The 24,026-nt window shown below is 43.6% G+C and overlaps 14 protein-coding genes across 14 annotated transcripts; 5 read left to right on the forward strand and 9 right to left on the reverse strand.

The window, feature by feature from the left end:
• On the reverse strand, positions 1-1,572 carry K450DRAFT_261013 (uncharacterized protein). The gene is made up of 2 exons (XM_051592245.1): positions 318-1,572; positions 1-247 (listed from the first exon to the last, which is right to left on the reverse strand). The coding sequence occupies exons 1-2, from the start codon at positions 1,479-1,481 to the stop codon at positions 80-82; spliced, it is 1,332 nt and encodes a 443-aa protein (XP_051440577.1). The 5' UTR covers positions 1,482-1,572; the 3' UTR covers positions 1-79.
• A 39-nt stretch (positions 1,573-1,611) lies between these two features.
• Positions 1,612-3,758, reverse strand: K450DRAFT_261015 (uncharacterized protein). Its single transcript, XM_051592246.1, has 2 exons — positions 2,508-3,758; positions 1,612-2,420 (listed from the first exon to the last, which is right to left on the reverse strand). Exons 1-2 carry the CDS (start codon positions 3,721-3,723, stop codon positions 1,663-1,665), a joined length of 1,974 nt encoding a protein of 657 aa, XP_051440578.1. The 5' UTR covers positions 3,724-3,758; the 3' UTR covers positions 1,612-1,662.
• A 341-nt stretch (positions 3,759-4,099) lies between these two features.
• Positions 4,100-5,623, reverse strand: K450DRAFT_261016 (uncharacterized protein). Its single transcript, XM_051592247.1, has 3 exons — positions 4,770-5,623; positions 4,450-4,688; positions 4,100-4,380 (listed from the first exon to the last, which is right to left on the reverse strand). Exons 1-3 carry the CDS (start codon positions 5,448-5,450, stop codon positions 4,203-4,205), a joined length of 1,098 nt encoding a protein of 365 aa, XP_051440579.1. The 5' UTR covers positions 5,451-5,623; the 3' UTR covers positions 4,100-4,202.
• Positions 5,624-5,700: 77 nt separating this feature from the next.
• Positions 5,701-9,087, reverse strand: K450DRAFT_261018 (uncharacterized protein). The gene is made up of 13 exons (XM_051592248.1): positions 8,901-9,087; positions 8,177-8,792; positions 7,810-8,111; positions 7,661-7,744; positions 7,533-7,595; positions 7,427-7,461; positions 7,257-7,362; positions 7,106-7,187; positions 6,824-7,041; positions 6,530-6,753; positions 6,390-6,468; positions 6,161-6,318; positions 5,701-5,962 (listed from the first exon to the last, which is right to left on the reverse strand). The coding sequence occupies exons 1-13, from the start codon at positions 8,946-8,948 to the stop codon at positions 5,914-5,916; spliced, it is 2,064 nt and encodes a 687-aa protein (XP_051440580.1). The 5' UTR covers positions 8,949-9,087; the 3' UTR covers positions 5,701-5,913.
• Position 9,088: 1 nt separating this feature from the next.
• K450DRAFT_261025 (uncharacterized protein) lies at positions 9,089-12,245 on the reverse strand. Its single transcript, XM_051592249.1, has 6 exons — positions 12,207-12,245; positions 12,025-12,132; positions 11,825-11,951; positions 9,830-11,752; positions 9,577-9,746; positions 9,089-9,518 (listed from the first exon to the last, which is right to left on the reverse strand). Coding segments are annotated over exons 1-6 (2,661 nt in total). The 5' UTR covers positions 12,209-12,245; the 3' UTR covers positions 9,089-9,187.
• A 90-nt stretch (positions 12,246-12,335) lies between these two features.
• K450DRAFT_215521 (uncharacterized protein) lies at positions 12,336-13,087 on the forward strand. Its single transcript, XM_051584837.1, has 3 exons — positions 12,336-12,499; positions 12,577-12,683; positions 12,754-13,087. Exons 1-3 carry the CDS (start codon positions 12,384-12,386, stop codon positions 12,939-12,941), a joined length of 411 nt encoding a protein of 136 aa, XP_051440582.1. The 5' UTR covers positions 12,336-12,383; the 3' UTR covers positions 12,942-13,087.
• Positions 13,088-13,450: 363 nt separating this feature from the next.
• Positions 13,451-16,327, forward strand: K450DRAFT_215524 (uncharacterized protein). Its single transcript, XM_051584838.1, has 10 exons — positions 13,451-13,598; positions 13,666-13,767; positions 13,829-14,038; positions 14,100-14,255; positions 14,313-14,467; positions 14,533-14,826; positions 14,897-15,283; positions 15,357-15,564; positions 15,632-15,744; positions 15,822-16,327. Exons 1-10 carry the CDS (start codon positions 13,470-13,472, stop codon positions 15,958-15,960), a joined length of 1,893 nt encoding a protein of 630 aa, XP_051440583.1. The 5' UTR covers positions 13,451-13,469; the 3' UTR covers positions 15,961-16,327.
• K450DRAFT_295799 (uncharacterized protein) lies at positions 16,050-16,699 on the reverse strand. The gene is made up of 3 exons (XM_051593619.1): positions 16,571-16,699; positions 16,395-16,498; positions 16,050-16,327 (listed from the first exon to the last, which is right to left on the reverse strand). Exons 1-3 carry the CDS (start codon positions 16,690-16,692, stop codon positions 16,152-16,154), a joined length of 402 nt encoding a protein of 133 aa, XP_051440584.1. The 5' UTR covers positions 16,693-16,699; the 3' UTR covers positions 16,050-16,151.
• Positions 16,700-17,290: 591 nt separating this feature from the next.
• On the forward strand, positions 17,291-17,976 carry K450DRAFT_261035 (uncharacterized protein). Its single transcript, XM_051592250.1, has 2 exons — positions 17,291-17,500; positions 17,565-17,976. The coding sequence occupies exons 1-2, from the start codon at positions 17,468-17,470 to the stop codon at positions 17,877-17,879; spliced, it is 348 nt and encodes a 115-aa protein (XP_051440585.1). The 5' UTR covers positions 17,291-17,467; the 3' UTR covers positions 17,880-17,976.
• Position 17,977: 1 nt separating this feature from the next.
• K450DRAFT_261036 (uncharacterized protein) lies at positions 17,978-18,421 on the reverse strand. Its single transcript, XM_051592251.1, has one exon. The coding sequence runs from the start codon at positions 18,373-18,375 to the stop codon at positions 18,148-18,150; it is 228 nt and encodes a 75-aa protein (XP_051440586.1). The 5' UTR covers positions 18,376-18,421; the 3' UTR covers positions 17,978-18,147.
• Positions 18,422-18,474: 53 nt separating this feature from the next.
• On the forward strand, positions 18,475-19,707 carry K450DRAFT_261038 (uncharacterized protein). The gene is made up of 3 exons (XM_051592252.1): positions 18,475-18,787; positions 18,845-19,047; positions 19,111-19,707. The coding sequence occupies exons 1-3, from the start codon at positions 18,577-18,579 to the stop codon at positions 19,342-19,344; spliced, it is 648 nt and encodes a 215-aa protein (XP_051440587.1). The 5' UTR covers positions 18,475-18,576; the 3' UTR covers positions 19,345-19,707.
• K450DRAFT_261042 (uncharacterized protein) lies at positions 19,122-22,110 on the forward strand. Its single transcript, XM_051592253.1, has 10 exons — positions 19,122-19,717; positions 19,791-19,971; positions 20,043-20,095; positions 20,159-20,250; positions 20,325-20,342; positions 20,407-20,525; positions 20,613-21,142; positions 21,219-21,430; positions 21,500-21,722; positions 21,800-22,110. Exons 1-10 carry the CDS (start codon positions 19,451-19,453, stop codon positions 21,899-21,901), a joined length of 1,797 nt encoding a protein of 598 aa, XP_051440588.1. The 5' UTR covers positions 19,122-19,450; the 3' UTR covers positions 21,902-22,110.
• K450DRAFT_261047 (uncharacterized protein) lies at positions 22,111-22,618 on the reverse strand. Its single transcript, XM_051592254.1, has one exon. It carries the CDS (start codon positions 22,520-22,522, stop codon positions 22,319-22,321), a length of 204 nt encoding a protein of 67 aa, XP_051440589.1. The 5' UTR covers positions 22,523-22,618; the 3' UTR covers positions 22,111-22,318.
• Positions 22,311-23,873, reverse strand: K450DRAFT_261048 (uncharacterized protein). The gene is made up of 3 exons (XM_051592255.1): positions 23,425-23,873; positions 22,735-23,327; positions 22,311-22,667 (listed from the first exon to the last, which is right to left on the reverse strand). Exons 1-3 carry the CDS (start codon positions 23,636-23,638, stop codon positions 22,554-22,556), a joined length of 921 nt encoding a protein of 306 aa, XP_051440590.1. The 5' UTR covers positions 23,639-23,873; the 3' UTR covers positions 22,311-22,553.
• Between the last annotated feature and the right edge of the window lie 153 nt (positions 23,874-24,026).

The raw sequence follows: 24,026 nt of genomic DNA on the forward strand, positions 1-24,026 counted from the left end.
AAAAAAAAAAAGGGGACGGGCGCTGGCCATATTTCAATTCAATGGGCTATCACTTTCACATGCGAATCACGTGCACGGCTTATCCAAGGTAATAGCCTTCTTCAGCAAAAGAACTGTTACTCCACAATCGTGCTACCTCTGCCGTAACACGCGTGACCTGGGAAAGGCCCTGCTTAACAGATTTAGGGAAACTGTAGTCCTCTTGTGTTGCAACTGCTTTGACCAGAGTCATCATGGAGACGATGGCCTAGGGGACACAATTTTAACACATTGATGTTATCTCGAACAAAAAGAAAAAGTCCGAGTTTGATACTTACCAGTAAACAAGCATTGGTATCTTCCCAAAACTTGCGTGAATGCTCCTTGTTGGGTGCTACAGAACTTTCATTGCCGTCTGTACTCCGTGACGCAATGACAGTTTGTAGAGTATTTTGTAACCGTCGACTCATATCAGCAGCATGTTGTACTTGTCGTAATAGGTCTTTAAAGCGCTTTTCAAAAGCTGCTGGTGCGCCATCAGGGAGAGGTGAGTGTTCAAAGCAGGAATTTAACAAATCCACAACATTGAGGACAGCAGCGGTGGCAATATTAATATGATTATATAGCTGTAAATCTCGTTCCCAGCTAGTTTGTGGAGTGAGGGCAAAGGATTGCATAGTGGAGGTAGAATGTTCACTGTGAGACCGACCTCGATTCATAATTGCCACCTTTTCCGGCACGGGTCCAGAAAAGCCGCCACCGGCCTGCGGTAGGGCGTGCGAGCTAGTAGGTGTGGATGAGGTGGATTGCAATGGAGGAGGGACCGGAGGGTATGATGTAGCGGGAGATTTGTGAGTGCTACGGGATGGAGAAGGGGCAAATGCTGTTTTCGGTGTACTGGCATTATTGTAACTGGGTAGAGCCGAGATGGTTTCGAAAGCAATGCGGACATTACTTGCTGCTCCATGAATATGAAGTAAAAGGTTTCGAGTAAACATGATATCGGACGCTTGCATCAATGTCTTGAGTTGACTTTGAAGTAATTGAATGATTTTTCGTATTGACGTGACGGCTGACCCAGCTGCGGCTACCAGTTCATTGGATAATGATCCAGCTCTTTGTGGAGTGGCATGGTCCATTCTATCTAGAACTTGTATGAGGGACTGTGTGGCTGCATCCGACTCATATAATGCACGGCCAAAAGCAGTTGACAGTTTTTCATTAGCCGTGTAGCTCAGGCACTGCCGAATACCTCTATGAATATTAGACAAGGCGAATAAAACAATCCGTGTCGCTTCGATGAGCTGCATGTTGATCGCCGTATGTTGATGTTTGTATCGTGTAGATGACACTTGCTGGAAGTAGTGTTCTGTGCCATGTTCAGAAGTCAAGTGGTCACTACTGATGGAAGCTGTTGAATCTTGAGAGATGTTTCGAGTATGTCGAATTCGCTCTTGGTTGGCTCTCTCCATCCGTTGCGATTCCATGCTAGCAAACCCCATCTAGATGCCAGAGAATCAGGCAAATAATGGATACAGTAAAGTGGAAAACGGCCGAGCACGCTGTACAACGAGTTGGCGGGGCAGGCAAGGCTAGGCAAGGTTGGCAAAATGCTAAGGCAGTCGAGGTCACGTGTAAATGGGGAATGTTATAAGGATCATACTGTACAATTTATTGCTTTGGCTATCCTTGTCGGTGACGACTTTGATGATAGGGAACTGGTTCATTATCCTTATGATTACCATTACGTTCAGCCCTAGAGTTGGTGATCACATCATCACGCCTATTAAGTGGCCGATTACTATCTCTATATTGCCTAGTATCCTGAGAAGTATTATTGCTGCTGGATGGTTGCGATGGACGTGTAGAACGGTCCCTAGGTGGCAACGGTACATCGTTTGGATTATCCACTGGGCGGCGGGGATATCGAGCGGGTATCGGATGATTATCTCGGCGACGGCGAGGATCATCTGGACGGCTAATGTCTTCAGAAGGCCGGCCTCTCCTGGGTGGAGATCGTGGCCTATTTGGTACACGGTCCAATGGTAAAGGAACAGGTGGAGGAGAATCCCTTGGCCTTCGACGAACAGTTGGCTCCATGGGTCTTGAACCACGCACGGGAAAAGATGGGCGATTCGATCTTCTATCAAACCCTTGTTGACTAAAAAGTTCCTCTTGCGATACTAGAGGCATTGGAATGTTAGGTCGAGATTGGGGTTCGGGGAATCGATGGCGTGATTCATGGTGATCATTTCTGCTCTTGCTGTCATTATAATCGTGCTTTGGTCGCTTTTCATCTGGCATAGTGATCGGAGGATCGCTCTCACGTGCTTTCCCCTTGCCTGATGGTCCATTTGATTGATGCCCTGACCGAGATGATGGGCCACGATGGTTGGACGTAGATCGGTCGCGTTCATCTTCTGCTTTCCTCTTCCTATCACCTGCTTCCGACGTAGAGGCTTGTTTAGATGAGACAGAATTGCTACCATGTCCGTTTGTAGTTTTAATTTCAGGAAACGCATTCTGACTTATATCAGTCTCCTCGTTATGATAATATACTCGGCCGTCTCGCCTAGAATAGTGTTTTTTCCATGGTGGAGGCGGTTCTCTGTCTACATTGGACGATGCCTTTTGATTTCCTCTTACACTGTTGTTAGGACTCACAACTGGTTGATTTCTGTCCTCAATGTTATGGGGACTCTGAGGTCCACTATGTTCCGGTTCCTTTCGCGTTGAGGCGGTTGATTTTGTAGTTGATTCTTCCCTGTGTGAACGTCCAGTACTATCCGACGCATCGTTCAGGTCCAAACTATTGTTATCTCTCTGCTCTGGTTGAGTAGCATCCGGCTGGGGTAGATCGGCATCCGTTACCACATCATCATAGCCTTCGAAATCAAGGTCATCTTGATCTATATCTTTGCTAGTAATGAAGCTAAGCGTATCTATTTGAGAAAGAGAAGAGTGTTCTTCCTTTGTTGTGATCTCCCTCGACTGTGTATCACAAGAAGATTGGACCGGCGGATCCTTCCGAGCATGCCTTGATTCGGAACCTTCGGCAGTAGTATTTCCATCTCGGTTCGACCGATCCTCAGTGTGGCTTCCCCTGCTGCTCTGCGAAGATGATGTCCGTGAGTCTTGTCGCGCATTCTCATTACGCCGGGGTGGCGACGTGTTTCTTACTGCTTCATCTCTGGCAGAAGGTCGTTCCCAGCGTCTATTTGAATTATCAGACCTAGAATATGGTCCCTGTCTGTTGTAGCGGACATCGTTTCGGTCACTTTGCCGCGAAGATGGAGTGGGAGGTAACCTTTGTGCCACATTATTTGATCTTTCGGTAATTATGGGCTTTCTATCGCGCTGAGCAATTGACCGTTCTGGTGACCTGTGAGAATTGCTTCTGTGGAAGTTTCTACTGTCCACTCCACTTTGAGATGGTGGATCTGAGCGCGGATGACCGTTAGAACTTCTATAAGATTGTGGATTAGGCGTCCGGTCTGGTCGTCCGCGCTGAGGAGGTGGTGAATTATGTGAACGAGAGCGTTGTTCTCCGCTTTGGTCATTAGTGTGCTCCATTTGTGATGAGTCTAAAAACGTAATCTGTCGGTCGTTCTGCAAGTTTCGATCTCTGGCTATTGTTCTTCCTCCTCCGTTGTAGTTTCGCCTATTCCGATCAGAGCCGAGACGCTCAGGGTTGAATGCATTGCTAGATGGCTGATGATTTCGATGGAAATTCCTGCCGCTCATAATTGCTTAGGCGTCGGTGAGCTAGTAAATTTTCCCCAAATCCTTAAATACCTGGTGTCTGCGAACCGGTCACGACATAAGACAAAAAAAGCGATGGAAAGTCACGGGACTTTTAAAACCGCCTATTGATGCTAGGCAGACTTTCTGTACTGAATATTCTCATAGCATCGGCAGGCAAAGCTTTCATACTTTTTGTATAAGTAGACGACATTGAAGGACTCTACAAACGCGAAATATGTAACAAAACATAACCTTTTCGTATCTTTAATCTCTTCCACAGCTTATGTCGATCCGTACACCTCACGCATCCAAAATTTTCGTCGTTTGAAATTCATTATAGTAAATGCTGAGAAAGGTTCGCAGCCTTTGCTGCGAGTTGAAAAGCGCTTATCATGTTTAATCCATTTTTATTTTAACAGCTTGCTATAGTATAACGTCATCAACCTCTTAAGTCTTCCTTCAATTCTATGATACACATTCTAAAATCCTTGAACGCGTTCCTGGATCTTAAGGATGTCAGAGTAAATACCGAAAGCAGTAACGGCAGCTCCGGCACCAGCTCCTTGAATGATAATGCCGTTAGGGAATCGTTCAGTGGTGAACTTGATGATGTTATCGCTGCCCTGGAGAGAAGCGAAGGGGTGGGAGCCGGGATATCTGCATGAAGATAATGGATCAATTGACTATTCTACAACGTGGACATGCTTCTATGGAAGGTCATCTTACCTGACCAACTTAACACCGCTACCGCTTCCTTGAACATCAACAACGCCAACATATCGCAAGACTTCACCATTTTGGACAGCAGCGTCATTCAACTTCTGGAAATGGTCATCAAACTGCGGAAGCTTAGACATGAACTCATCAGCTGAAGCAACGCCTTGAAGCTCCTGAGGAACAATGTTCTCGACAGCAAGAGTGGACAAATCGAGATCAAGTCCGGCGAGACGACCGCAAATAGTAACCTGCAGGTTTCGAGAGAATGATACATGTTAAGATGAAGTTCATGCCTATATTCTATCACAACTTTACAGTATTTAGTTTACCTTACGAGCAACGTCCATGCCGTTGAGATCATCTCTTGGATCAGGTTCGGTATATCCCAATTCCTTGGCAACCTTGACAATGTCAGAGAAGTTCTTCTTCTCAGCATTGGCGCTCAAGGTGGAAAAATTGTTAAAGATGTAGCTAAGGGTTCCAGAGAAGATTCCCTCAACCTTTTGGACCTTGTCACCAGTCTTGACGAGATCAGTCAAGGTGTTCAAAATAGGCAAACCGGCTCCGACGGTGGACTCATGGTACACCAAAGGCTTTCCCTTGCCGGGAGTGCTTCCGGGCAGGTTGTTAGAGAGAGAAGTGATTTGCTCATAGAGACTAAGAGATCCAGAGAAACCCTTCTTGTTGGGAGTAACAATGGAAAGGCCGGCAGAGAGCCATGAAGGATATTGGGAAGCAATATGATCAGAGGAAGTGCAATCAATGATGATGGAATGCTCAGGCGACTTGGACAAATACTGAACAAGGTGGCTGATATTGGCTTCAGTAGTGGAGCCTGCGAGCTTATTCTTCCAGTCTGCGAGCGAGATTTCGGTGTAGCTGTCAGACACCACCATGCGCTTTGAGTTTGTCAAAGCAACAATCTTGATGAGCTTTGAGCTGGTAGCTTGAAGCTGTGCGAGAAGTTCTGAGCCGACAAGACCGACGCCAACGATTCCAACTGTAACCATTTTGCTTGAATGTAGAAGGTGTGAGCGACTTTGAAGTCGGGGGTGTTGCTCTCTGTTGAGTCAAATGAAAGGCAGTCACTTTGGCGTGTTTCGTGCTGCTGTGGCCAGATGAGATGATACCGTGAAGGCATTAGCCAATCATCGTGGTTTAATTTTTGATCTGCCAAAGTTCGCGCTCAAGCAATATGGACACCCTTTCATCACAATTAAATATGCAGTTAACAAGAACGTTCATGATAGTTCATCGAGAAGCAGTGCAATATATAATATACATGCGTAAAGTTCATTTAATTAATGCATATGCCGTTGACCATTATTATGTAAAGAAACGGGCTTATTCGATGAATTTGTACATGATGAGCGCGCAAAAATGAATGGCATGAATGATGCTTAATAATTATGAGCTGGTGTCTGTGTATAATCGAATGCCAGTAGGAAAGAATGTCGCTAACCGCTGCCGACTTCAAATTTCCTGCTTGAGACTGCCTGGTTGTAGAGTATTGGGATTCATAGTGTCTTTGGTCCTTGAAGCTTTAAAATTGGATGCGTTTCGTCTCGCCTTTCCGTGTGCACTGCCATTGGTTTTTGAAAAGTTTTCCTCAGCCGGTGAGCTCTGAATATCTACAGGAGCCGACACACGGTGACTTTTGAGGGGTGTCAATGCCGATAAGCTGGTTCTTGGTGAAGGTTTTGAAGGGCTGGCATCTGATTTCGCTCGTCGGTGTCTCGCATAGGACGATATTGAGAGCACAGATATTGAGGATGGAGTTGTTGATACAGACGTAGTCAGTACTGCTTGGATGAGATAATGTATATTAGGAAGTGTATGACGCAGATCCATGACAATAAGTCCGTGGGCATTGACCAGCTATATGAGTTATGAAATGTGTTAGGCTTCAAGGCTCTACCATTCCACTTTCACACATGTGCATACTCTACCTGTTCAATGTTCTTATTTAGCAAAAATACACCATATTCAAATCGATATCGATCTACCCCTTTAGCATATAAAGGGAAACTTTTGGGCGAGTATTAGTGGTAGTCACAAATCGTTATCACAAACTATATTCGATACTGACCTTCTAGATCCTTGCAAAATCGATATTGGATCCCTGACTGATGCTCTGGATCCCATAGGTGTAATAGGATACCTAAGTGGTATGGCAAGGTAATATGCCAACATATTAACTAGATGGCTAGTATACCCAAGTGCTGTCGCCACAATTTCGTCGTCATATCCAGTATAAACAGAGTTTGGCAGAGGCATGCCTCTAATGTGATACAATTGTGGATCATTGTAATCCTAAATGATCTCCAGCAATTAGCTCTTTCACGTACTTAAATGGCTTGGCTTGGATATACCAGTACTGTACCTGATCAATGGGGTATATTGAAAACATATCAGCGATCAGCTCTTTTCGTCGTGTTGTGAGTCCTGCCACCGTCTTTTTATGCATGTCTTTGTTTCGTTCTAAATTTCGCTCTCCTTCCTCCAAATATTCTCTACCAGTGTTTAGACTTTCTCTGGCATTACCTAACGCCTGTTCCCTTTCCTGAATCTGCCTACGTATTGATTCGATTTTGGATTTTACTGCCCATACAAAAAATGTTAACCGATCGTTTTTTACAGGTAGTGGGACCGGGATAAGTTTTACCTTGATTTTGTTCTTGCTTCACATTATCAATTATTCGCCTTCTTGAATTCACTATAGTCTCCTTCTCGCCCTTTTTCCTTGCCTACATATAACACCTTATTAGAAAAGACAGTATGTGTTGAACGCGCTTCCGCATCAGACAAAACCCCACCATGTAAAATCTGTCCTTCTCAGCCAGCAATACGCTTTCGATATTATTTCGGACATCCGCACTGGATCTCTGGGTATCTAGAATGCACTCGTATAATGTATTAAGCCTGAAATTTATGTTAGCTTAAACTACTGAGTCCATCAAGGGTGACGATAGTATGCAAAACTTACTTCAAAATGTGGTTGTACGTGTACGATGGCTTTGGCTATGCAATATATGTTAAACACTCGATCGAAACAAGCTCAGATAAAATTTTTACTCAAAAATGGCGCATACCTTGATGGCAAGAAGTTTTTCCACGGCTGTTCTATCATCACTTTCCGACCCAAGTACTTCACTCTGAATGCCAATACAGTCAGTAGGCAATACAGTCAACACCTTTCCGTACTCCTTCATGCACTTACCACTACATCGGGTAAGCTGTAATAGCCATCAGTAAGCTCGATGATAATCGAATTTTGTGGAAAGAAGTTTGGCAGGTTGGTCAACTATGGATCAAATGTAGTAAATACAAAAGCTTATATTGAATTCCAGATAGCCTTTCTTCTCTTACGTTACAGCACAAATATGTGAGACTGTCAAGGGTAACCTCCCATTCCAGCATTAGACGAAAATTGTCAGCATCTTTTGGCTGTTTTAACTCTCGACGAGCCGTAAGTTGATCGTGCTGATGTCGTAGAGTATCGCTATCCCGAGCAATGGATGCAGACTCTGGTACAGAATTACGGCTCCATAGTCGAATAACAGCTTCATTTTTTCGATTGTCGCACATGTCGGATAAACCGAGGGTATCAAACGTTCGAAAAGTCGGATTAATACTATTAGCCACAATTTCGCTGGTGTAAAATGGTGGATCTAATGTGTGGCAGTGTGAGTGGAGAATCAGCATAACAGAGCAATATTAAATATATATGACGTACCGTTCATGGACATGTGCAGTGTGAAATAGGAGTCAAGAAGTCCACGCTCAACATCCGATACCGATGCATGACGGCTGTTGCGATAGACACTGCGTAACATACTACTATCCTCTACGGTTGTGCTCCCTAATGACATAATCGAGGAACCACTATGCACCCGTTTGAGAGGTTCAAGATGATGAAGGTTGTTGATAGCGCCTACTGACACTGGTGTTCCTGCCCGGTTTGGAAGCCGAGGTTCCTCTACTCGCGATGACAAGGGAGATGACAATGAAGCGGTGTGCGATTTGGGAAGGGGAGAGGGTGAACTCGTGGCCGATCGGTCGCGGACAATGGACAGTCGATCCTCCTTGAACGTGTCTGCATCGTCAATTGTAAAGTTCGGGGCTTTCAACTGCCCACTAGAGCTACTTCGAGAAGAAGATGGTGTATTGAAAGAACTGCTGTTCAAACTATGCGCCTGGCTACCCGTCTTGTCGTCGTCTCCAATAGCAAACTTTGGAGGCGAAGCGTCTTTTGAGTTCATAGAGCCATATGTATCGACATGCTTGCCATTAGGTCTTATTTGAAAAGTAAGATTACGAGCTAGAATACCAGTGATATGTCGTATCCGTCTCTACAGAATGACGTTAACATAGACAATTGTGTTATCTAACTTTCAACCATGGTGCAACCGCCACTTCAAGTCTCCGACCTTCCCTCCCAGCTTCAACGAGATCCTTACCTGTTGTGGACCCAATGTCGGGTGTAGGCCCGATCTATGTTCCCTCATAAGTCAGCAGATACTAAAATATACAGTTGAAATCTGTCTGCGAATGAGTGTCAGAAATTGGAAGCAAATGACCACTTCACAGCTTTTTCAAGTACAGTTTCCCAAACGGTGAAAGTGGCCCACGTGATCTTTACGATTCTGTCTACCAAAATTTTCAGTGGTTGATGCAAATGGATTATTTCTATTGGAATGAATTATAAAAAGAGCTATGAAAAGGTATTTACACTATGTGATTTTTTTTAATCTGACATGTCATCTATCTGCATTTCAGAAGCTGCGAACGCATTGTCCTCATGGTCCAAGTCAACACGCTGTCGCTTGCCACCGCGACCACCTGGTCCTTGCTCTTCCCGTGAGAACTTTTTACCAGTCTTCTCTCGCAACGCTTCAACGCCTTCCTCCTCTGCGGCCCATTCGAGCACCAAATGTCTTCCGTACAAATGGATGCTGCTCATATTGTCATATACATTCTTAGCTTCTTGCTTGGTCATTAATTCCAAGAAGGCAAAACCACGATGTCCGCCATTAAACTTCTTCGGTATACGCAGGGACTTGAGTTGACCGAATGAACTGAAAAGACACCGTTAGAAGGAATGCTAGTACTGACATTAAACATATAGACACATACCCAAATAGTTCTCGAAGATCCTTCTTAGTGGCTTCGAATGGAACGTTGCGAACGATGAGTTTAGTTCCTTGTACAACTGATTTACCAGTGCCAGGCTTGCCCGTCTCGTTCGTATTTGACTTCCTATGTGAGAACTTGATCTGCAAGGAGTGCCCATCCAAATTGTATCCCTGAAATGGAAATGATGTATGATTAGCGGGGAAGATCAGTGCACAGCTCAATTTGAATTTTATAGAAATTAAGCTCTCATTACCTGCATTGCCTTCATGGCCTTATCAGCATTCTGCTTGGTATCATATTCGACAAATCCAAATCCCATGCTGAGTTTCTTGCCAGGATGCTTAGGGTCATCCTTGACATTGATTCTAGAAGCTCGATATCCCTGAATACTAGAGAAGGCTTTTTGAAGCCCTTCAGCGGTGGTTGTGAAACTGAGATTTTTAACAAAGAGAGTAGAGCCTTCCACTGTGTCGAGATCGACAGTATCATTGTCAACTCCAACAAGGTCGCTTCCAGAAACGACCTTCTTTCCTTCTTTGGGTTCCTCCGCTGCAGCAGCCTTGGCGATGGCCTCAGGATCATATTTGGCATTGAATACTCCTTGGGGTGCTTTCTCCAAGTAGATAAGAGTGTCCTTGAAACGTCGATAGGCCAAGGCGGCAAAAGCGGATCTGGCTTCACTTGGTTCTAAAAACTCCACAATGGCAATGGTTTTGGCTGGAGGCAACAATACCCGACCAAGGTCGCCATGTTTGCCGAAAAGACTTCGCAGCTCATCTTCGCTGGTACCATAGGGAATATTTTTGACCAAAATGACAGTATCACTTCTTTCCTTCTTTGAGAAGGCGTCCAAGACTATACCATGCTTTGCGAAGAACTCTTTGGTTTCGGTTATAATTTGAGTTTCGGCAAGTGCCAGCCTTACTGCCTGATTGTCAGCTTCAGGATTGAGAACATCCGCCTTGGAGACACCGAGACGGTCAGCAATGGATGCAGCAACTGCATCACCGCTCATGAATAGTGAGTTCCAGTTAAAATCACTTCCAGCCTGTGCCTTTCTCTGCGTTTCTTTCTGCTTCTTGAGTGTGCTCATCTTGGATCCATTAGGTCCAGCATCCAATTCTTCCTTAGCCTGGGGTTTCTCCTTGGCAGGTAAAATATGAAGCAAACGGCCTTGGAAGAATTGCTGATCTAGAGCTTGATAAGCCTTGATAGCGTGTTCAGGAAGCAAGTAAAGAATGTAGGCAAAGCCCTTGGGTTTTTTGGTATCTTTGGTAATGGGCATATGAACTTCTGAAAGCGGTCCGAATTTCGCAAAAGCTCTCTTTAAGTCTTCTTCCGTACAAGTGTATGGCAAGTTACGAACAAACAATCTGCCGGTGTCAGAAATAAGCTCAATAGGAGATGACTCTGGCTGAATGGGAAGCTCCACAGGTGCTGAAGAGGGACCTGCAGAAGGTGCTTCCTCTGATGCTGGTTCGACATCGTCAACCTTCATGTCTTCCTTGTCCGAGTCGTCATCGATGTAGTCTCCTCCTTCATTATCAGATCCATTCTCTTCTTCATCTTTTTCCATCTTTTCAATGTCCTCATCTTCATCGACTTCAATATCTTCGTTTCCGGCATCCTTAAGAGTCATTTTCGAACGCATATAGTCCAGATCAGACATGCCATTGATAGCTGATTTGTCTTCTTCTTTAACCTCTTCTTCGTTTTCGTCTTTTGCATCTTCAGTTGGCATGCTGTCGTAAAGCTCATCATCCGAGTCATCGAAGGTGACGTGAGTCTTTGTCAGAACTTGACCAACACCTCCAGTTTTTCTGTTGGCGACAGCAACTGTTGCAACTTTGGGAGCCGCTTTCTTCTTGGGTTTACCGTTAGGAAGCGTGTCTTCTTTGTCAGCGTCCATATCGTCGTTTGCCCAGGTTCGACCCTTCGTTCTGGAAGCCATCACACCTAGATACTCTTTCAACTTTGGATTCTCCATATCTTCGTACAGCTTAGTGAAATGTTGCTTTTTCTTTTCCATCTCTTCCTTATGTGCATCTTTCTTCGTATCCTTTTCAGCAGGCTTGACAGGCTCCTGCTTCTTCTGTGTTTGGACGCTCTTTTGAACATTGGCAGAAGAGCCAAGGGAATGGGAGCTCCATGGTCGTGGTAGTGATTTGTCGCCAATCTGCACAAATCAACACTATTAGCCACAAAGTGACGTACAGAAAGCTTAAATAATATACTTGTATGAACTTACAGGTTTAGACTTCTCGACGATGATTTTAGATGTGTCGATGTAAGTATCATTAAAATACCTCTTGGCTCGAGAAGCATCTTTCTCGGTTCGAAAACCGATGAAGGCGAATCGGCGAGATGTACCGTCACTATGCAAAACCATGATTTATTAGCTCTTTCCATTTGCTCTCGAATACGTAATCAGGAAAGTAAACTACTCACGATGTCTTCATAAGTTTTGTGTCGGTGACTTCTCCCTGGGAGGCAAAGTGCTCCCGCAGACGCTCTTCCGACAAGTGCTTGGGCAAGTTCTTGACAATCAGTCGAGACCTAGATTGAATCCGTTCATTAGCGACTGTTATGATAATAGTGCACTGTATAGCATGATATTGATGTCTACTTACATTACAGCAATTCCCAAAAGTGATAGTAGAGCAGCAGTGGCAACTGGAAGGGATTTTTTTTTTTCGCAGAAAGGCATATTTTAACGGTCACAATAGTTCACGTGATTGGTGTAGGCAGCAATAATTTTTGTTGAAAGCTTTCGTCGAGAAGCACAACAAACTTGTGGCAATAATACAATGTCAGCACAAAGGCTTGCTTCAGTTACGAAAAACGGCGTCGGTGCCTACGTCTTGCAATGCAGAAAGATGGTTTTCAACTACTGCGAAAACTGGGGTAGCAACAAGGGAATGATGTAAGGCCCATTCAACTTTGTTGAACTGGTACAATGGTCCTGGAATTATTGAAAACTAACCTGTAAATCAAATTTAGCAACTACCTCAAGAAAGACATTGTCGAGTTTGCCAAGGCTAACCCTCAGATTGAGGTTGTTGTTGAGCAAAGACCAGCGCATCACCCTGTCATTCGAGGAGAATACTGTAAGTCTAGCGGCTCTGAAGTGTACACTACACAGTGACTATCATAATAACCATCAATCATACAACCTAGTGAATGGACGTGAAAAGGTTATTTGCGTACGAAATATGGCTCCATTTGAGATTAAGCAGAAAGTTCAGCTTCTCAAGGATTCAAGCGGTGCTAAAATGAAGAACTTGACCAAGCGACCTGTCCTTTCTACCACAGAGAGTGTCCGAGGCATTTGGTCTCCATTCCACACCAACCCCCACAAAATCTAGATGGATATCTCAACATTATATATAATGGGAGTTATATCTTACAACCTTCTATTGCAACCTCTCACCCTTCAAAATTCATGTTCATTCCTCAGAGCTTGAAGCACATGTACCATAACAAATAGAAATATAGTCTTTTTTTAAACCTCACGTCCGTCTGGAATTAGCATTGGCCATTTTATGTCGTAGCTGGATAGTACGATGTAAAGCTATAGATAGTACGATATGTAGTAAGCGGAATCTTCTACAGGGTGTCTCATTCACCACAGTCTAAGCCAACTGCTGATTGATATGAAACCACTACTTTTCAGGCAAAAATCTGACAAACTAGCATGATATGCCTACAGGTACTTGGAAATAGCAATATGTCGAACTTACACAGGTTGCGTACACCGTAAAAAGGTTTGTTTTGAGTTAAAGTGGTATTGGCCAATGCCTTTTGGGCCAGCCAGGTCCGACGCGACAAAACGCGAGGCTGTTAATTAAATTTTTGTAAAAACCAACTCGCGTCTCAATTCCGTTTTTTTCTTCATGGTCAGAATCTACAAAAGTAGGTGGCATGAAGCCTATGAAAAAATCAAGCAAGATTCCCTTGAAGGCAATTGCATAGTATTTGTTGCATCGGACGTAGATGCGTTATGCGCTTGCAAGATTTTACAGGTAGAAAATTCGTTCCTTGATTCAGCCGTCAGACCGATCGTACTGATCATGATCACAACTCTTGTAGACTCTTCTAAAGGGCGATTTCATTCCACACAAAATTGTTCCAGTCTCCAGCTATTCTGACCTAAAGGAAGCCAACACTGAGCTTGTTCAGACGGACGATGAGGTACGCAGCTATATACAAGCGCTCTGTATATTTGAGAGTTTTTCACTGATCATAACTACAGTTACGAACCATTATTATGATCAATTGTGGAGGAATGGTCGATACCACGCTCTTCATTGATCCTCCTGTAAACGTTACCATGTACATTATCGACAGTCATCGGCCACTGAACCTTGATAACATGTTCAGCAGCACGCAAGTCGCCGTATTTGATGACAATGAAGATGAAGTATATATGAAGGAGCTGAGCGAAGCATACGAGAATGTCACTGTAAGTACAAGCAACTCAAAGTACCTATGAAAGATATCCACATCTCATTAGCGCATCATAGTATGATTCATCGGATGACGAGGACGAAGGAAGCTCTGAAGAAGAAAGCGAGGAGGAGGGGAATGAAAAGGATGACGATGAAACTGACGACGGTGGAGAGCGCCCAAGGCTAGAAAGTGATCGACCCCGTCAACGGCGGCGGCTTAATGATGATGAGGTAAGCTCGCAATGAAGTAAAATAATAGTAATGCGTACTCTGACCCTCGGTATGTAGGGTAATTCTGCGAAAGCAAAACGTGCGAAAGCAAAAAATAGTCGACTGAAGATAGCGCAATATTATTCTTCGGGGATGTATTATAGCCAGTCTGTAGCGGGAATTGTCTATACCTTAGCAAATCAACTTGATCGCACGACCAACGACCTTTTATGGTGAGACTTTGCTTTGCTCGAGCCCCTTCTTTGAACGACACTAATAGCTTTGGATCCATTTCTAGGTTTGCAATCACTGGAGTCACTTCACAATACATCACAGAACACATCGATTCACCTATATACCTCGATCAATTGCGCACGTTCATGGATGACGTCGCGAGATTCAATCTACCACAGGATACTTCATCTCAAACTATTGATACAGCCATCAAATTTGAGGATGAATACAGATTCATGTTGTATCGCCACTGGAGTTTATACGACAGCATGTTTCACTCTGGTTATGTTGCAAGCAAACTTGGTGTGTGGAAGGAGTTTGGCAAAAAACGACTGAACAATATGTTTGCAAAAATGGGGTAAGTCCTCATCATTGATTTCTCGTATATGCGATAGACATATATCTGACCACGTACACTTCTGCCGTAGTTTTTCTCTCTATCAGTGCCAACAAGTATTCACTCACATGGATATGGATTTAAAAAAGATTTTACGATCTAAGATCGATTCAGTTGCACCCCTCTATGGCTTGACTGACATATGTTTTCCAAGTTTTTCACGCTCATATGGATGGCGCGGTCAAACATCCGCCAGTGACGCTGTATATTCTCTTTCAGCATTACTGGAAACATCTCCAGAAGTTGCGCATCGTCTTGGAGAGACAGTGGAGTGGAACAATGGTGAACAATGGGGCACTGACCCTGAAGACGCCGACAAGGAAACTGCCAGTGGAGAGCCAGAGACACCACGGCCCAAGAAAGTCAAAAACCGGTGGTGGTTGCAAAATTTCTATACAGCTTATGATGCTCTTGACAGGTACAAAGTCATTCTGGCGTTCATGAATTTTAAAACACGGATTATGCTAATGTTAAGTTCGTTTTTCCCCTAGTATCGAAGGAATGCAACGTGGTCTTGGCTTGTGTATGAAACTTCAACGCGTCATTGTACAGCAAGGTACAGCCATGATTGAGAAAAAGTCGGTGAAGACTCTACGAACTTTTCGCTTGGCCATCATCAAGGATGGCCCTGACATTTCATTATTTACGCATCCCTTGACACTATCTAAACTCGCACTGTTTTTGGTTGATGCATACCGGGTAAAGCAAATTGCTTAAAATGAAATATGTGCCTTTCCGCCTATCTAATTTTTTCCATTATTACCAGGAATATGGTAAACGCAATCTTCCCTTCGTGATCGGCACTCTGAATGAAGAACAGGGATCATACCTAGTGGTGGGTGTTACGGGCGCACCAACTTTTGGAGACGTGCGACAAAAGTAAGTCTGACTACCATTGTATGTGCAAATAATGATGATGGTCTTTGGGTCGCTAACACGATGACCTTCGCACACAGTCATTTCGGAGCTGCCTTCCAAGACGCCGTCAAACGTACCAAAGCTCATGTAAAACATGATAGCTTCGAGACATCGGTCATGGAAATCAGGCAAGACGACTTGGAGAACTTCATAGAAAATCTGCATCTCGGTGCATAATTACAACCATGCCATAATGCACGGTGCTGACATACTCTCAACAATGTAACATACCCCTCCCAAACATGCTATTCTTAAAATACGTAGTACCATGTTCGTACTCTATATCAAAACACGAGACTATTTATTTTTTTTAGATTACAAAAAGTGACCAAGAGGGTATTATTTATATGGAGTGCGAGATAATTCCACTAAGCTTCACTAATAAGCTTTGTGAGGCCAGCATCAAATTGATCCGATCGTATGGGCATCTCGGGAGTGTGGAAAGGATTCTTCATGACAAAGTTACTGTACAAGTCATACACCTTTTTCTGGAGGACCTCTACATTTTGATGTTGCGGATCGGTGACCAAGAGGAATTTGGTTCCTGAAGAAAATAGCTATGTGTTACAAAGTGTAGGCAATGGGCACTGACCATTCACACAATAACGTACCAGTCAAGGTTTGCGTGCAAATTAATTTGAAAGTCTCTGCTTCTAGTACTTCTATGCCAGAAGATGATGGTACTGGTGAAATTTTGGAAGTAATGGCGTGTACTCTGGATGAAGGAAGATTGGTTAGGTGTTGAAGATCAACAATGGGGGCACAGTGTGGTATTCATCTTCCGTACCCGTGAAAAGTACCAGCAAGAACAAGGTAATCGTTACTGGAGAGCTTTTCAAGCTGTTCTGCGAAATCTCGTTGGTAGACTAAACCGCCTGCCTTGTTGATAATGTACAATGAGTAGATCATGTTGGGGGGAGGTCTTTTAATTTTGCGGGCCCAACCCTGAGCTCCTTAAGCGAGTGATAATATGACGTATCCAGACTCCGCTTCACTCTTTCACTGCTTCACACCTCCATTGCCACACCCTTTTCACTCCATTCCACTCCATACTTTTACAAACAATGTTCACCGGCAAAGATATTCCTATTGAGAAGCGCTGGTATGTTATTGGTGCGCATCAGGCTGGTGCATCTGAGCGTCAGTGCGCCCGTCTCTCTGGCCTCTCAAAAACCGCAGTGCACGGCATCATAAAGTCCTTCACCGAAACCGGATCCCCACTTTCTTGTCGACAACAACAAAGCTTACATCCAAGTGGTAAGTTATAACAAGTTGTCTGAATGAATGCGCACTTGGAAGACAAGTAGATACGCTTCAATCAGTCGGATCCAAGGCAAATGACGACAGGTACCATGGAAACTAAACCCTATTGTTCTCTTTACTACTTTATAGCAAAGCGAAAGCTTTCATTGGAGTCAGCCTACAACTCAATCGATATAGCTCGACGATCTTCGGAAGATTACGAGGTAAGCGCACACGATATACTTCTCTCCACCACAAATCCGCAAGCAACTCCTTGCCTACCCCAAGATCCTTGAAGATCAGGACCGATAAATTAAATTACGGCTCTATGATATAGGTTGTTGGCATCTGTGCTGAAGTTTTCAAGCGGCGTAGGAGCTCACATAGTCGAGAGGAAGATCAAGGGCTAATCCATCATACAGCAAGTAAGGCACATAAGCCAATGGGCGAGGACGATGGTTCCATAAGTGAATCGGTAAGTGAACTATGAGAACTTTATACTGGATGAGAAGTACGATATATTGAGGTCCGATCGCCAGGTTTACACAGAACGGGCCATGTCTCGCCCTCTTACTCCACCTTCAGACGCAGAAACACCGAAACCGGACGAAGACACTTCTGCTGATGATGCTTTATCAATGGACTCTAAGTGGTCTTTGGAGGATGACCTTATTTTATTAGAGCACGTGTTCAAAAATCACAAGGCTCAGTGGATGATCGTGGAGCGGGAGTTGCAAAAGAAGCATACCGCGTCTCTGTGTAGTGAACGATGGGATAGTCTCAAGAGGAAGCTACTCAATAGCTATACCTCGTCTCTCGCTGTTCGACCTACAGAGAACAAATGTAATATATGATCTTTGATGCCATGATATAGTATTGTACATTTTTTAAATACATTTAACTATTCGCTGAACAATTATAACCACACATTTTGTATCTACGCGATTTGAATTCTTTTGTCCTTTATGAACACATTGAAACCAAAGTGTGTGAATAAATTAATTCTATGGTACAAAACACGTTGAGCCGCTGCGCTGCGACGTCGAGCCACAGTGCGGAATATAAGTATGTATTATTGGTTCATATATGTACAATAGTGCAGTGTAGTTCAGTTGTGCTATATTACTCTTTATGCTCTTCGTTTGCGTTTGATGCATTGGAATCGGTGACGATGGCGGTGTGAAATTCTCGCCAGAGAGAAGCAACATTGTCAAAGTCTTTTCCAATGGTATTGATTGTTTCGAGATTACGGTTCAGATGAGCCATGTTGGTAATAACTTGTTCGAGGCCTTGTGCAACGTTTTCAAGAAGGGCATCACGCTCCTTTTCGAAAGGTACTCGTGATTCCATTTATCCACTTTTGTTTTTTAAAAAGGATGCGTGTTGTTGCGCGATGGTGGCAAGGTACTGAATTATACGTCTCACGTGAACACGCGTTTATTTTTTCTTGGGTTGTGTGTGCTTCAGCAAAAGTCTCCCAAAATTGTCACAGTCCACTTTCAGTCTCAGAAACCAGTTGGCTTTGCATTTCACCTTTAATTACAACCAACCATGAGCAACAAACGAATGAAGGGTACGGTCGCTACTCGCGCATTGTACTATGGCAACACAGCGTACCCGATTCTAGGGAAAAAGGCCAACGATAGTGATCACACGCATAAATGGACCGTTCTGGTGCGAGGAGTCAACAATGAAGACATCAGCTTCTGGATCAAGAAAGTTAGCTTTCGGTTACATGAAACATACCCTAATCCACAACGAAGTAAGTAAAGAAAGTTTGATTGGTCTCGTTGATAGGATACTTATACCTCTATCCTAGCGATCGAACAGCCGCCGTTTGAAGTAAGCGAGACAGGATGGGGAGAATTTGAGATAGCAATCAAAATATACTTTCACGCAGCTTCTGGAGAAAAGCCAGTGACACTCTATCACCATTTACGACTACATCCATATGAAGATGATGGTACAGGACAACCATGGCCCAAAGAGAAGCCTGTAACAAGCTTTAATTACGACGAAATTGTAAGTGTCCTTCGCCCAAACCGTACCCTTTTGAGATGAATCGATATTAAATATAGTTCACAGGTCTTTAATGAACCAACCGAAGCATTCTATCAAGTTTTAGCAGAAAACAACGCTCTAACCTTTCAATTACCAACCAAGAAATCAACCAAGGAACCGGCTGTGCCGTTTACAACCATGGTGGAGCAAGAAGAATTAGATCGTCTAGATAAGGCATTAAGAGAAGTCAATCGACAAGTGCAAAGAGAACGACAGAGAGCCGAAGCTATAACAGAAGAGTCGGCCATGTATAAATAAACGGTTACTTTTCCAATAAAAATTATTTCAGGGCCAATTTAATCATCACCGGTGGTTGGGAAACCTGGGGTATTTTGTTTCATACTTCCTATCGTTCTCTATTAACATGGTCAATGCATTGGCCGAGGAAGCATCAGCTAGTACTGCTGTTCCCTCTACGTCCAATGGCGACATTTCACTTCCTCCCACCATGGACATTGAGAACCGGCAATCACAAACCAGCAGTCCAGTAGCTTCAAAGGCAAAACCGACTCAACCTACCACAGCGTCTGCGGCAGAAATCGCTAATCCAGATCATCCTCATCATCGACACCATCGAACTATAAACGACTTTGAGTTAATGGGAACTTTAGGAGAAGGAAGTTACTCAACGGTACTGATCTTTTGGAAGGTTATAACGCGAAAGACCTCACGTTTTTCTAACGCTATGATTTTGTACAAATCAGGTCTTGGCAGCTAAAGACAAGAAAACAGGTCAATCCTATGCCATTAAAGTACTAGATAAATTCCACATCATCAGAGAGAAAAAACAAAAGTATGTCAATATCGAAAAACTGGCTCTAATTCGTATGAACCATCCCGGCATCGTCAGCTTATACTGGACGCTGCAAGACAGAAATAGCTTATGTAGGATACTAGTGATTTCAGAAATCGGAGGCGATGGCATTGATTTTAAACTAACAGCATGTCGTCGTCAGATTATGTCATTACGTTAGCTCCTCATGGAGAGCTTCTTACATACATCAAGAAGGTGAGCTCTTTGATTAATTTTTGGTGAGCGAGTGTAACCCAAACTCATGGATTTTTTTACCAGCTGGGTTCATTTGACCTGGCAACTACGCAATTTTATGCTGCCGAGATTTTATCAGCCTTGGAGCACGTCCATTCGAAGAAAGTCATTCATAGGTACATGTTTTGCGAATCAATTGATTGTTCAATGCTCATAATATGTATTAACCGATGTATTATCTCGTTAACAGAGACGTAAAGCCTGAAAAGTAAGCGCAACCAAAAACCTGTTGTCTCCCATTGTTGGTTGTTCTGACTGTCAAATTGTATTAGTATACTTTTAGATGAAAATATGCACATCAAGCTGACTGACTTTGGATCTGCGAAATTGCTGGACGAAGACGAAGCCCCCATCAGCCAAGCACCTCCTCCAAATGAAGATATAGAAGAAGGTAAGGAATCTCGTCGAGATGGGGGGTTTTATAAATATTTTAAAAAATATCAGATTATTCAACTGTAATTTTAAATCTATGATGTAGGGCGAAGGGGAAGACCCAGAGCAAATTCATTTGTAGGTACTGCAGAATACGTGTCTCCCGAGTTGCTCTCTGCCAGAGCAGCCTCCAATGCGTCGGACTTTTGGGCGTTAGGCTGTATCATTTACCAGCTGCTGGCCGGCAAGCCACCGTTCAAAGGAGCAACGGATTGGCTTACATTTGGAAAGATTCAACGCCTTGAATACAACTTCCCGGGATCCTTTCCTGTTGTAGCAAAGGATCTAGTACAGAAGCTGTTGGTACTCGACCCGAACGTTCGCTTAGGGTCAGAAGAAACAGGAGGCGTAGAGGCATTGAAGGCGCACACATTTTTCGAGGGAATTCAGTGGGATCAACTTTTTACCAGTGATGCCCCCAAACTACGTCCGTTCTTGCCGAAAATGGATGGCATGAATGAATATGATCTCACCAGTGAGAACAACGTATTCTTTCAACGCCAAGGCCATAGTTTTGATGATATAGCCCGCGATCCATTTGAGGACGACTATGGCTCGGAAGCGCGCATTAGTATGGTGAGTTTTTCAACAACGACTTATTTGTTTGCAGATTTTTGGTACTGACGCAAAGTAACTTTATTTTACACTCTAGGCTAGCGGAAACGGCTCAGAATCAGTGACACCGGAGGAAGGATCGATGGCCAAAGCCAAATTGGCTTCACGTGCCCATAAGCCTCCTCGCCCCCACACTAGTACACCTCGATCCAACGCAAGCAGCATAAGAAGTGGAGGGATTAGCAGTCTGGCTGAAGAGAAAGCAGCCGAACGTCAAAAGAAACTTACTGAACAAGCCAATTCTCCATGGTAGGTATTATGGTGGATTCTTCTAGGCCATACTTCAAAAATGTGCAGCTAATATAACAGCGTAAACAGGAGCAAATATTTGCACAAGGATGAACTCATAATACGAGCTGGACGAGTCAACAAACGTCGAGGGTTGTTCTCCAAAAAGCGATACTTGATCTTAACCGATCGCCCAAGACTGTTTTACTGTGAAGATGGCGCCAAATCTTCGTCTGTGCCCAAGGGAGAGATATTTTGGACGCCCAAAATGGTTCCCGAACTAAAAGGCAAGAAACAATTTTGGATACATACGGTAAGTCCCGGAGGCAGTAGAGCGAAAGGGGTTTTAAACATGGCTTTGGTCTAACGTACCCTGATCGCCCCATTTAGCCTCACAAGACATCCTATTTTGAAGATCCCGAAGCAAAGGCGGAAGAATGGGTTAATGCAATCAATACATTGTTGGTGAACACGTTTGGGGTAACTACCTGATCAAGATTTCCTGTGGTTGGACGTGCGCGATGTGTTTGTCATACTCTTCGCGAAAAGGATAAGACGTTTCGGAAGGCAGACTTATCAAAATTTGATCAGTTGTACGATGTTAGATTTTTATACTCTATTTTTTTTTTATCTTCCTCTTTCTTCATTTCAAGCCTGATTGTATAAAGTAAAAGAAGGGATTGTTCATAAATGTATTTGCAAATATAACACAGTTAACAAAATGAAAGTAAGAAGGTAAAGTAGAAACTGACTGGTATGAGTGCGCTGTTGTGCTTTTTTTTTTTCTTTTTTGGCGGAGGGGATATAGCAACCAGATTCTCAGAAGAAAAAAAGTTAGGGTTCTGATAAAGAAAGTTATGTACAAAATGAAGTATTTTTGACTTTTTGGAAATGGTGTAGGTCACACCATCAAATAGAAAAAAAAAAACAAGCAAAAGAAGGTGAATGTTGCCTTATAAGAATAATAGGAAGATGAAAAAAAAAAAAACAAGAAGATGATGTACAATAGATCGATTGTTCAAACGCGTAAGGACAGGAAAAGGGGGTGATTGTGCAAAATAACAGGGCAGAAAAGTGAGTGGAATGGATTGTACAAAGCAAGGCGGTATGCATGGAGGATATAGTACAGATAGTGTGAGGATATTTAAGGCGTGGCAGGCTGTTGTTCGTAGAGCTTGAGAACGAGCATAGCAGCGAGGGACTGCGCGGTTTGTGGGTTATTATTCAGTTGATCGCAACGCTGATAAATGAGAGAGGCCTAAAATAGGATGTGTAAGACATGATGTCTGACTGAGCTTGCCAAGTCAAAGGAAAAAGATGCTTACCTCATTTTCAGCGAGAAGTTGTAAACGCTTTTGTATCAAGCACCATTCATCAGAGGCCATATTATCAAAGGTAGTCAAAGCTTCAACTTGCTGAAGTTTCCATTGTTGCAGTGCTTGGTAAGCAGCGGCCATACCAATCGTTTTGTCACTGACATGAGGTTGATGTTCTAGATAAACCAACATGTGAGCTTCTTTGAAAGCTTCAACGTTGCCGCCCGATCCAATTGAACTGTTGGACCCCCGTTTACTGGGGCTGATCTCACGGACAGATATATCGAGTTCATCTACGCTGGAAGACACGGATGATGGTATGTTTTCTGACATATAGTCAGCCGCTTCGAATTCCCATAGCTGTGATTCGTTATCGAAATCCTTGGCGGGGTATAAGAGCAGCTTTGGATTTTGTGACGCGTGCGTATGTTGCACGTCGAGAACCCACTCATCGTTACTCAAAGAGCAAATAAAGGTTCCATTTTGTTCTCGACCAAGATCGTCCGCGCATTGACGTGTAGACCACCTTTGATTCATAGCCTTTTCGGCTGGCTTTGGAGTAAACAGACAGATTTCGGTATCTTCAATAAGACGCAGGCGACCTAAAGTGTGGGTAAAAAATAAAATAAAAAATAGGCTGGCGGTAAGTAAACGAACGTGCATGAAAGGCGGGCAGCAAGCCTATTTTTTTGGGCATACCTTTACGAATATCTAGGACGAGCTTAGTAGCCTTGTTTTTAAGGTATTGACCGTCCCATTGCCAAAGTTCGTATGCGTCGTTTTGCGCAGGGCATACGTAAACTTGCGAACGAACAAGCTCACTCGTGTTGTTGATGAGGGATCTATCAATGGTGACCACATAGCCATTGAATAAAGATCGCATACGAAACCATTCGGGAAATACAGGTGACATTCTTGTTGGACGTGAATAAATAAGGACTTGTAAACAAAGAAAGGGGATAAAGGCTTTAGGATGGAAAAAAATGTGCTTCAAGTGAAGTGGCCTTATATATGGGTGGAGGACCCGAGGCACAAGGAAAAAAAATAACTAAAGCCCACGGACACACAGTCCACCTTCTTAGCAGTGTGACAGGCAGTTACCAAGAATACAGTACAACTTTGTGCATCCCGAGTCTGGGCTCTGTGCTTCATCTTGATTTCATGAGACTTTTTCTGCATCACATTCTTAATAATACATAACTTTTTGTTTTACCTGTTCCATTTGTCAGGGAGTCTATCACAAAAGGCATGTTTAAGCGGACATCTGATCTTTCAGTAACCATGACTGGTACTTGGTAAGC

The sequence above is a fragment of the Umbelopsis ramanniana genome (genome assembly GCF_025399195.1).
Source record: "Umbelopsis ramanniana AG unplaced genomic scaffold K450scaffold_85, whole genome shotgun sequence".
NCBI classification, from domain to species: Eukaryota; Fungi; Mucoromycota; class Umbelopsidomycetes; order Umbelopsidales; family Umbelopsidaceae; genus Umbelopsis; species Umbelopsis ramanniana.

Bases quoted from the DNA above. Each gene is read 5' to 3' on its own strand.
- K450DRAFT_261018 (XM_051592248.1), bottom strand. From the start codon at position 8,948: ATGAGGGAACATAGATCGGGCCTACACCCGACATTGGGTCCACAACAG. The intron at 7,042-7,105 runs GTAAAACTTATC...TTGTATGGGCAG, and splicing joins GAAGCAAGAACAAAATCAAG to TAAAATCCAAAATCGAATCA. The intron at 6,469-6,529 runs GTCAGTATCGAA...CTCGCCCAAAAG, and splicing joins ATTTTGCAAGGATCTAGAAG to TTTCCCTTTATATGCTAAAG.
- K450DRAFT_261042 (XM_051592253.1), top strand. From the start codon at position 19,451: ATGGTCAATGCATTGGCCGAGGAAGCATCAGCTAGTACTGCTGTTCCC. The intron at 19,718-19,790 runs GTACTGATCTTT...TGTACAAATCAG, and splicing joins GAGAAGGAAGTTACTCAACG to GTCTTGGCAGCTAAAGACAA. The intron at 21,431-21,499 runs GTAGGTATTATG...CAGCGTAAACAG, and splicing joins GAACAAGCCAATTCTCCATG to GAGCAAATATTTGCACAAGG.
- K450DRAFT_261035 (XM_051592250.1), top strand. From the start codon at position 17,468: ATGGGCGAGGACGATGGTTCCATAAGTGAATCG. The intron at 17,501-17,564 runs GTAAGTGAACTA...TCCGATCGCCAG, and splicing joins ATGGTTCCATAAGTGAATCG to GTTTACACAGAACGGGCCAT.
- K450DRAFT_261036 (XM_051592251.1), bottom strand. From the start codon at position 18,375: ATGGAATCACGAGTACCTTTCGAAAAGGAGCGTGATGCCCTTCTTGAA.
- K450DRAFT_261048 (XM_051592255.1), bottom strand. From the start codon at position 23,638: ATGTCACCTGTATTTCCCGAATGGTTTCGTATGCGATCTTTATTCAAT. The intron at 23,328-23,424 runs GTATGCCCAAAA...CCCACACTTTAG, and splicing joins CGTCCTAGATATTCGTAAAG to GTCGCCTGCGTCTTATTGAA. The intron at 22,668-22,734 runs GTAAGCATCTTT...ATCCTATTTTAG, and splicing joins AACTTCTCGCTGAAAATGAG to GCCTCTCTCATTTATCAGCG.
- K450DRAFT_261047 (XM_051592254.1), bottom strand. From the start codon at position 22,522: ATGCATACCGCCTTGCTTTGTACAATCCATTCCACTCACTTTTCTGCC.
- K450DRAFT_261025 (XM_051592249.1), bottom strand. The intron at 9,747-9,829 runs GTAATGAGAGCT...TTTCCATTTCAG, and splicing joins AGGCCATGAAGGCAATGCAG to GGATACAATTTGGATGGGCA. The intron at 9,519-9,576 runs GTATGTGTCTAT...GTGTCTTTTCAG, and splicing joins GATCTTCGAGAACTATTTGG to TTCATTCGGTCAACTCAAGT.
- K450DRAFT_215521 (XM_051584837.1), top strand. From the start codon at position 12,384: ATGTCAGCACAAAGGCTTGCTTCAGTTACGAAAAACGGCGTCGGTGCC. The intron at 12,500-12,576 runs GTAAGGCCCATT...AATCAAATTTAG, and splicing joins GGTAGCAACAAGGGAATGAT to CAACTACCTCAAGAAAGACA. The intron at 12,684-12,753 runs GTAAGTCTAGCG...CATACAACCTAG, and splicing joins TGTCATTCGAGGAGAATACT to TGAATGGACGTGAAAAGGTT.
- K450DRAFT_215524 (XM_051584838.1), top strand. From the start codon at position 13,470: ATGGTCAGAATCTACAAAAGTAGGTGGCATGAAGCCTATGAAAAAATC. The intron at 15,284-15,356 runs GTACAAAGTCAT...TTTTTCCCCTAG, and splicing joins GCTTATGATGCTCTTGACAG to TATCGAAGGAATGCAACGTG. The intron at 15,745-15,821 runs GTAAGTCTGACT...CTTCGCACACAG, and splicing joins TTTGGAGACGTGCGACAAAA to TCATTTCGGAGCTGCCTTCC.
- K450DRAFT_295799 (XM_051593619.1), bottom strand. From the start codon at position 16,692: ATGATCTACTCATTGTACATTATCAACAAGGCAGGCGGTTTAGTCTAC. The intron at 16,499-16,570 runs GTACGGAAGATG...TCCTTCATCCAG, and splicing joins CTTGCTGGTACTTTTCACGG to AGTACACGCCATTACTTCCA. The intron at 16,328-16,394 runs GTACGTTATTGT...TATTTTCTTCAG, and splicing joins TTGCACGCAAACCTTGACTG to GAACCAAATTCCTCTTGGTC.
- K450DRAFT_261016 (XM_051592247.1), bottom strand. From the start codon at position 5,450: ATGGTTACAGTTGGAATCGTTGGCGTCGGTCTTGTCGGCTCAGAACTT. The intron at 4,689-4,769 runs GTAAACTAAATA...CGAAACCTGCAG, and splicing joins GCATGGACGTTGCTCGTAAG to GTTACTATTTGCGGTCGTCT. The intron at 4,381-4,449 runs GTAAGATGACCT...ATCTTCATGCAG, and splicing joins AGCGGTGTTAAGTTGGTCAG to ATATCCCGGCTCCCACCCCT.
- K450DRAFT_261038 (XM_051592252.1), top strand. From the start codon at position 18,577: ATGAGCAACAAACGAATGAAGGGTACGGTCGCTACTCGCGCATTGTAC. The intron at 18,788-18,844 runs GTAAGTAAAGAA...CCTCTATCCTAG, and splicing joins ATACCCTAATCCACAACGAA to CGATCGAACAGCCGCCGTTT. The intron at 19,048-19,110 runs GTAAGTGTCCTT...TATAGTTCACAG, and splicing joins GCTTTAATTACGACGAAATT to GTCTTTAATGAACCAACCGA.
- K450DRAFT_261015 (XM_051592246.1), bottom strand. From the start codon at position 3,723: ATGAGCGGCAGGAATTTCCATCGAAATCATCAGCCATCTAGCAATGCA. The intron at 2,421-2,507 runs GTCAGAATGCGT...CGTCGGAAGCAG, and splicing joins TAACGAGGAGACTGATATAA to GTGATAGGAAGAGGAAAGCA.
- K450DRAFT_261013 (XM_051592245.1), bottom strand. From the start codon at position 1,481: ATGGGGTTTGCTAGCATGGAATCGCAACGGATGGAGAGAGCCAACCAA. The intron at 248-317 runs GTAAGTATCAAA...TGTGTCCCCTAG, and splicing joins ATACCAATGCTTGTTTACTG to GCCATCGTCTCCATGATGAC.